The 8816-nt window shown below is 39.6% G+C and overlaps 1 protein-coding gene across 3 annotated transcripts in view; it reads left to right on the top strand.

Annotated features, from left to right (window-relative positions):
• The first annotated feature begins 928 nt into the window (after positions 1-928).
• LOC121876180 overlaps positions 929-8816 on the top strand; it is an 85987-nt gene continuing 78099 nt past the window's right edge. The window contains exons 1-2 of one of the 3 annotated variants that reach the window (XM_042381138.1): positions 929-1020; positions 7161-7287. In XM_042381138.1, coding sequence (XP_042237072.1) covers positions 7207-7287 — 81 coding nt within the window. In that variant the 5' untranslated portion in view covers positions 929-1020; positions 7161-7206. The remainder of the gene's footprint in view (positions 1021-7160; positions 7288-8816) is intronic. The other 2 variants (XM_042381140.1, XM_042381141.1) reach the window with 2 other exon arrangements.

Raw genomic sequence — 8816 nt, 5'->3', positions numbered from 1 at the left:
AATGTGGGTCAGTGCTATGTCGAACCGTCTGTCCTCAAACGCAGGAAGGTTAATTGCATCCTCTCTTGTGAACACCGAGGAAAAGAAGCTGTTCAATGCCTCAGCTTTATCCTGGTCAGAATCTGCGTAACTACCATCTTCAAGCCTCAGGTCTGATACTCCTACTCGCGTTTTTAATTTCGACTTTATATAGCGGTAAAACGCCTTTGGGTTTGACTTGACCTCTCTTGCAACCAGCCTCTAGAACTCCTTTTCAGCCCTTCTACACTCTAACTTTGCTTGGTTTCTGGCTCTCGCATACACCCTCCTGTCCTGCTCATCGTTTGACCCAACCCACGTCTTGAATTTCTGGGTTTTCTTAACTTTGTCGACCGCTGCGTGGTTCATGTGTAGGGATCCCCTCGTATTCCTAGAGGCACTGGGTTTGATCTTGGGTATATATTTATCGATCAAATGGGTCGCTTTACTTGTTATGATATTCAGCGTAGTGTCTGCGTTCTTGTGCCTTAATAAGTCAGGCCAGTTGATACCCCTCATCTCTTCCCTCATCCCGTTGTAATTTCCCTTGTAATATTTGCACCTTGGCCTGGCCTTATCCTGAACTAGGTAACAGTTAAATCTAAATGACAACACTATATGGTGACTGGTGCTAACTGGGGCAAGGTGTTCCAGTTTGGCCACCATACCATCTTCGTTTGTTATGGTGAGTTCTAGTGGCTTGGGTGTGTGCTCCCCTCGGCTTAGCGCTTCAGGGATTATAAATGTAGGTTAGCACAAAGTATTTATTGAAGAAATAAGTCATAACACCCTTTTACCCCACATATAAATATTTATATATTTTATTATTTGATATCTTATATACTTTTTATTAAAACTTAATATTTTAGGTTGGGATATCATATTATGAATTGTAAATATTTATCGTCATGTCAGCTCTGTGGTGGAAGTCACCTGATGGGCGGCCACAGCTCAAGGCTTCAGCCGTCTGACGCAGGAGGTTTGGAACTGTCAAGTTAGTTGGTCAGTGTTACAAGTACTTTTTGGCCCTCATCTAGCAGGTGGACTGCTATGGGTCATTTTTCGTTAACCACCCATCACCTTTTTTCACATGAAAAAAAAAATCGCTTGATTTCTTGCTGTTTTAGATGATCTGATATTTGTCTTTGGGGCAAATCACTTGGTAAATATTTACTGTCGGACATGAGTCCCTAGGGGTTGACCAATATGTTTTTCCAGTGTATTTTTGGTAAATTTTTACGAAACTGTAATCCTTAGAAGTTGTTTGTTGATTTTCTATATTTTTGCTGTACTTATGGTTTTGATTATTTTAAGTACTGTATTTAAAAAAAATGTAATTATATAGGACTAACCCGCGAGTGAAATTGATTGAAAACAATTATAAAAACTCCGGATTTTCATTGTTATATTATAGTGGACACTGTTGTAGTTTGTGGAAATATGTTAAAGAACAGACCTAACCAACCAAACCAAACAAACCTTACCTAACCTTACCTAACTTCCCCGGTATATTAAACAGAAAGAACTTAATATGATATGGTGAAATTTGAGGCATTTTCTGGATGTGAGATATACGGCCACATCGGCGCTATGCAGCCCTGGTTGGTTAGTCCTATATATTAACCAAAGAAACGACAACTTTCTAATATAATTTTAAGTATTTTTTTTTATTATTTACTATATCCTGCTTCACAATTCTCCTCCTGGCGCCATTTTTGTTGTTTACTTCACTGAATCCCTCTTCAAGAGACGTTTCCTAAATGATGGTAAACGCTTCCACGAATTCCTCCTGATGTATATCACCCTCAATATTAAGGTAAGTTGTTTAACACGTAAATTAACACGATAATGCATAGACCCTAATAAAACCTGACCTAACATACCCAACCTATGGGTATGTTAGGTCAGGTTCTGTTAGGTTCTATTCCATTTCTGTGTTTAATATCATGCTATTAGTGTGTTAAAAAAAAATCACACATTTCCTTCAGGTGATAACAGTTCCGTAAATCTTTACCGTATTTTGGTATGTCTTAAGCGAATCTGACCTTCATATTGGGCAGAAATTAATCGTTTTTGTCCCCACTCCGATCCCCCAACAATAATGGGGGAGAAAGCCTGGGAAATCGGGGTTTTGGGGTGGGGGAAAACACGTAAACGAGTCATCTAAACTCGCCTAACCTAGGTAATTGTGCAGATTACAGCAACCAATGAATTCCGGAAATTCACTAAACTCAATCGATAGAACTATTTTTTCTATTATCAATTTCTTATATACACTTCTGCGCAAAATTGAAATATTGAAGTTAGTGAATTTTAAAAAGAATAAAAGTTAAAGGTGTAGATAATGGCTACCACCAGAAGTTGTTTGTTGATATTCTTTATTTTTGCTGTACTTATTGTTTTGATGATTTTAAGAAACGACAAATTTCTATTATGATTTAAAGTATATTAAAAAAAAATAACATACTCTATCCGGCTTCACAATTCTCCTCCCGGCGCTATTTTGTTCCTATAAATGATGGTGAACGCTTCCACGAATTTCTCCTCGCCATTGCTGATGTATCAACCTATTAGAACCTAGTAGAACCTGACTGAACACATCCAACCTATGGGTATGATAGGTCAGTGTCATGGCTTTGGTATCGTAGTGGTGTAAGAGTGGATTATATTATATAGAGATTACAATATATTGTGTTTCTTATATTTCTTACCGTAGAGTTCGATACCTTCACTCTGGTTACTTACAGGAGATTATGGTGTATCTACGTAGAAATTCACTCCACCACCCGACATTCCATGATTTATACTTGATAAATGATGATTTAATGAATTCTTTTAATTTCCAACATCCATCAAAGTTATTGGCTATACTTTGCCATAACCAATCAGTCATTGCCTTTAGTAATACAGTGGTTCCTCGGTTAACGAGCACAATTCGTTCTAGAAGTTTGCTCGTAAACCGAAAAACTCGTTAACCGAAACCATTGTTTCAATGGGTTTTTGGGTAATTGGTTCCAGCTCACCGAAAATTGCCTAAGATCAACAAAAAAGGTAGTAAAGTACACTTACTTTGAGGTGTGTATGTTGGGAATTAGAATGGGAGTGGAGGAGAAGGGAGAAGAGAAGGCATTGGGGTGGAAGAGAAGGGAGAAGAGAAGGCATTGGGGTGGAAGAGAAGTCACCCCATGGCACCATTTCACCCATAAAATTTTAGTTCTCTTGGTGTAATTCAAGATTATTTTCTTTAAATCAACACTGCACTGCATTATATATTGTCAATATGTAAAATAAATTTCAAATTGACCAATAATTTGCTTGGAAACACAGAAAAAAGTGTTTAGTTGAAGAGAGTCTCAAGCAAGATGTTACCTCCACTGAAAAGACACAGACTTCAATTATGTTCAATAATTGTTAAAATGACTAAAAAAAATTTAATATAAAACTTTTAAAATTATGAATTGTATAAACTTCTTGACATTTACTAAAATAGTAAGGAATTTAAGCCCTAGAACCGATTACTGTATTGGCGGACTAATACTACAGCTGGTGGACCGCCAAATGCAAGCGAAAACATGTTGAGGTCGGCTCGTAAAAAACTCGTCATTTGAGGGATTGCTTGTTAACCGAAGTTAATAATCTTATGGAAGGTAACTCGTTAACTGAAATAGGATAGGATCACAGATACGGGCAGATAATTGCACTTACATTTATTTGTCAAGCTTCCATACAATGATTTACAATTTGCATGGATATATGAGTCACTCACGTTCACGCTGTAACAAATTAATCTTCTAAAAGAGGGAATTTTCAACTTGGAAACACATGTGGTTACTCTATTATGGGTATGACTTAACAGAGCCTTAATTCTTCAAATGAAACATTAACTGCCAGCCTGGATTGCTCTTGTTGCAACCAGGCTTCCGCACAAGAACTTCTTTCACGGGGAATAACAACAAAAAGGTACTCTTGGGTTACCACACATAGTCTCGTCTCACTGACAGTCACTGTAGATGGTTGTCGCAGCAAGGAGAACTGGTAAGCATGACTTGTTTAACCACATATGTGCAATAGACCAGCCTGGATTGCTTTTGTTGCAACCAGGCTTCCACACGTGATATTTCCACGAGGATAACAAACCTAGGTTAATACACTTAGTCTCGTGTTGATCACGGTCACTGTAGACGGGTGTCGTGCAGGAGAACTCTGTCAGTGTGAATTGATTAACCATTTACTGTAGGTTTGATAGGTCATCATGGATTGCTCTTGTCGCAACCAGGCATCCACACATGATATTTCCGCGGAATAACAACTTAGGTTAACACACTTAATCTCGTGTCGAAGACGGTCCACAGGACAGGGTGGCAGTGGACGACTCTGTGTGGTCTCCCGTTCCCTTCAGGAGGGAGAGGATGGGGTTGACGTCTTAACTAACCCATGGCCTAGGGGATACTATTTAAAATGAGGTTTTGGGGCGTGAGGCACTGAACAGTACAACACTGTCTCACTGGCCTCCACCTATCGGCTGGCTAACATACCACTGATGGAAAATATGTGTAGCAGTTATGGCTCACCGAGTGCCTTATCTCTAGTAAAACAAACTTAGAGTTGATTAAATATCTCACATATCCACTAATGAAATAGTGATGACAGAATCACGGCTCGCCTGGTCCCTTATCTACCGTAAACAAACATTTGGGATGGGTTGCGCGGGGTAGACCCAACGCAACCCATGACAGTCAGGTTCTATTAGGTTCTATGCATTGTTAAAATTTTTGTGTTTAATATCATGATATTAGTGTGTAGAAAAATTTTCAACTAATTCGGAAAATTCCTACTGGTGGTAGCAGTTATCTACACCTTTACCGAATAAAATCAGAGCACCTGACTCAGACTCTGACCCTGACTCGGAGTAAGGTAAAAAATACTGTAACGGTTATTTATATTATTGTGGAGGCTGACCACCAGGGGTCCAGGGGCAGAACCCCCAGTTAGGTGGTTAGGTCAGGTTTAGTTTGGTTGTATTGTATAATCACTCGGTTTTTTTGCTCTCCCCCACCCAAAATCCCGAATTCCCATGCTCTTCCCCATATTGCTATAGGGAGGGGGGTGGCTAAATCACAAACGAGTGATTTCCAACATAATAAAGGTCAGATTTGAACTATTCACACCAAAATCCATCAGAAAACCATTTTTTTTTTCATTTTCCATGGTTGCTGTAATATGCATATTTTTCCCTAACCTAACCTAACAACTTAACGTAACATAACCTAACGTAACCTTACCTAACCCCTAGCCGGGGGCAATGCTGTACTCCCAGTAGGCCTAGCTTAAATTAACCGAACCTATCCTTTTCTATTCATTTCCAACTAGTATAAATGGAGATCTAAATGTTTCCGTAGTTTAAAAGTTTGGGGATAGGTTCATGGTCATCGACCTCCTCGTCGAACCCTTCTTCGAGTGGCACAGGTGCAGCACGTTCCTGGTGAGGGTGGTATCTTGGTCCTTGAGGTGGGTAGAGTCGCGCAGATGTGGTATAGAACCGGTGGTGACGATCTGAAGGGTGTAGATCCAGAGAGAGGTATCGCATGAAATGCTGCTGGAAGTACTCGCTCTTCATCCAGGTCTCTTGGTCCATGGTCCACTCCTTGAAGTCACGCCACAAGTGTTCGATGGTCTGGGTGTGCACTCAAGGGTCGTTGGGGCCACAAATTGTTCAGAGTGGTTAATCACCCAATGAGTGAAACCTTCAGACTGCAGTGATGAGTAGGCCTTCCATCCATCACTAACAATGATGCTCCGAGGACGAATGTAGTGTTTGATAAGGGGAATGAGTGTCTTCGCCAATCTGTCCTGGTTTGCTTCATTTAGGGGCACAATAATTTTTTTCTTACTCTCCTTCTCAATGCCCCCAAAGAGCCACATTGTACTCAATTAACTACCTCGCTCATATTTTCGCTTGACAAAAATGTCTCGTCGGTTTTGACCACAACACCATCACCACCTATGCACTCCTGGTTGTCAAGCCATTCTGAAGTTACCTCGGAGCAGAAACTCCGCCAGTGCACACTCGTTTTGGACGACAATTGCAGGCACACAATAACCGTTTTGTGATCCCAGCACTTTTGAAGCCAGTGATTAACGAAAATCACAAGTTCCACAGAGGTAAGCGTGTATGATCAAGGAAAGTGCCGTAATAGTCTGAGGTAACTTATTGACAGATCTTCGTTTTCTTCCTCTTTCCGTACCTCCTTGATCAATTACAGAACCACTGGTGCTTGTCCTTTCTAAATTTACAAGGCAATTTACAGTGTGGGCACTCAACAGACGTAGGGAGAACATAAGATTACGTAGGAATTGGACAGCATGATCGACTTTCTTGTAAAACTCGACAATAAATTTAAAATAATCGTAGGAGCACGAATCATACCCAACCTCCATCACGGCCATTGTCACACTGGTAATTTAAATTCAAATCCGTACTTAGGCTGCTCCCTTTGAAAACATTCAAATGTGATTGGTCGAAAAAATTCACGTGATGAGATCGTCAGTCAACATTGCGCATGCGTGATGTAAACACACTCATAGTTAACTCGGTTTTACGCAGATAACATCTCTTCACAGAGACGAAAACTGAAAAGTACGTAAAATCAATAATTCAATTGTGTTGCTTTTTTCCATTTCCGAATGGTAAATATGGGGTTAAAAATGCTCAGATAGGGAGATCTAAATGTTTCAGTAATTATAACTTTGGGGCGCGCTACGTCCTAAAGGAAAATTAAACCAATCACTTTTTTTTTTGAATGCCCAACTAATTTCAAGTTTATTCTTTCATTTCTCGAAGAAATCTATTAAATGATAGAGAATTTTTTTTTAAAAAGGTGGTGGGCTGTTATTGAAAAATGACCCTGCTATGCATTTTGAAGCAGCGTCAGTATTGCTAACACTAATGCCAACCTCTTTAATTGTCATTATTATTACTGTACTGTAGTATTTTTTGTTTGTTTTATGTCTATAACTAAAATATGTTTCTTGTGTTTTTCATGATGATTCCTCGTTTATTCTACTGATAATCATTTTGTTTACCATTCCAGGTATTGGGGTAATGGATTCAGTAATGAATACTAATTCAGTTACATTAACAGGTACTGTGTCTTAAAATGATGTTAAAGTGAAGTTTCAACAACAAAAATGTCATCAAACTTAGTGGTCTTCCAAGCTAGTGATCTTCAGCAACTGAAGTTCCTTCATCAAGGCAACGCTAGACTGAAGGTAAGGTGAAGGACTCATAAATGGTCTCCAATGAAATAAATTTCAGATATTTATGTATAGTGTATGTTAAGTATCACAGTACAGAGTACTGTACTATACAGTACACCCTCTCATAAAAGGATTTCTCATTAAGGGATATTCCCAATACAGTTAGGCTACATTACAGCAAAATAGCCCAGTCTAATGTTTTTGTAATAGAGGTACAGTAATTATATAAATGAGTGATTATTGATGACTGACTTGGTGCCAAATATTCATAGAAATCAATTAGGTAATTATTTACTACTTCATAGCCGCTTTTTTCATAGAAAACGAATTTAGAAATGCCGCAGTTTCACTGTGTTCTATAGTGGACACTCGTAGTTATGACAAAAGTGTAAAAAAAATTTATTTAAAAGTTCAATCTAACCTAGCATAGCATATTAACCAATGATTATAAAAATGCTCCAATTTCACTGTGTTTTATAGTGGACACTGTTGCAGGTTTTGCAAATGTGTTAAAAAGTGGTTATTTCTAAATTAAACCCAACCTAACCTTGATAAGAAAAAGAAGCAGCAGAAGCAATGATAAAAGACCTCATCAACCTAACCAAACAAATCTACTTCACCTTACCTAACTTCCCAGCTGTAAGGCTCCTTCCCCCGGCAGACCTCCCAGTATAGTAAACAGAAAGAACTTACTATGATATGATGTACATTGTACAGTCAACCCTCGCTTTACTCGGTCCCACTTTACGCGTTTCCACGTTTACGCGGTACCCTGCCGAACACGGAATGCTCACTTTCTGCGGTGTGTGTACCCTTTTACGCGGAGAGCGGCGCGAGCAGGGTGCGCACAAGGTCGCCCAGTCATCAAAACATTACTGAGTTCTTAACCTGCCACCCACCACAGCCGGCCCAAGTCAGTGATAGTGATAATGATAGTGAGGATATGGACTTATATGGACTTTGAGGGGTTTGACAAAGAGGCCCTGCAAGCCTCTGTGGTGGATAGTGATACAAGTGATACACGTGAGGCGCCAATAATCTGCCCTCTGCCTCGGAACCCACCCCCCATCCCCGTGTGCCCAGCCATCTTTTCTACTAATGTAAGTGTTAAAAAACCTAAAAGTATTGATATTTCTCTTAATTATAAATTGTGTGTGCATACCATCATGAAATTAAGAAGTTATTTTTACTACAACGTAGGTATTGTGTCTGAAAAAGTGGAGTTTGGGGGTCGGCCCGGTCTCTATTTCAATTAATCCCATATGTTATGTTGTTCACTTTACGCGTTTCTCACTTTACGCGGGCCGCCGTGGGTTCAATTGACCGCGTAAAGTGAAGGTTCACTGTAATTTCATGTTTTTTGTGAATGTGACAGCAGCTGCCCTTACCAAATGGTTCATAAGCGTATATACTGAGCATCGGTGTCGATTCGGCCCCCAGTGGCAGAGTGTTTTGAAATACGTCGATACGATCGGCTTTTTACATCCTGGGACGAGACGTCACCACTGCATTACCGCTGAGAAGACAAAGTAGTGTGCACA

The sequence above is a fragment of the Homarus americanus genome, unplaced genomic scaffold, assembly GCF_018991925.1.
Source record: "Homarus americanus isolate GMGI-L3 unplaced genomic scaffold, GMGI_Hamer_2.0 scaffold34921, whole genome shotgun sequence".
In the NCBI taxonomy this organism is placed as follows: Eukaryota; Metazoa; Arthropoda; class Malacostraca; order Decapoda; family Nephropidae; genus Homarus; species Homarus americanus.
The sequence above is the reverse complement of the archived record's forward strand: the minus strand, read 5'-3'. Positions and strand labels throughout refer to the sequence as shown.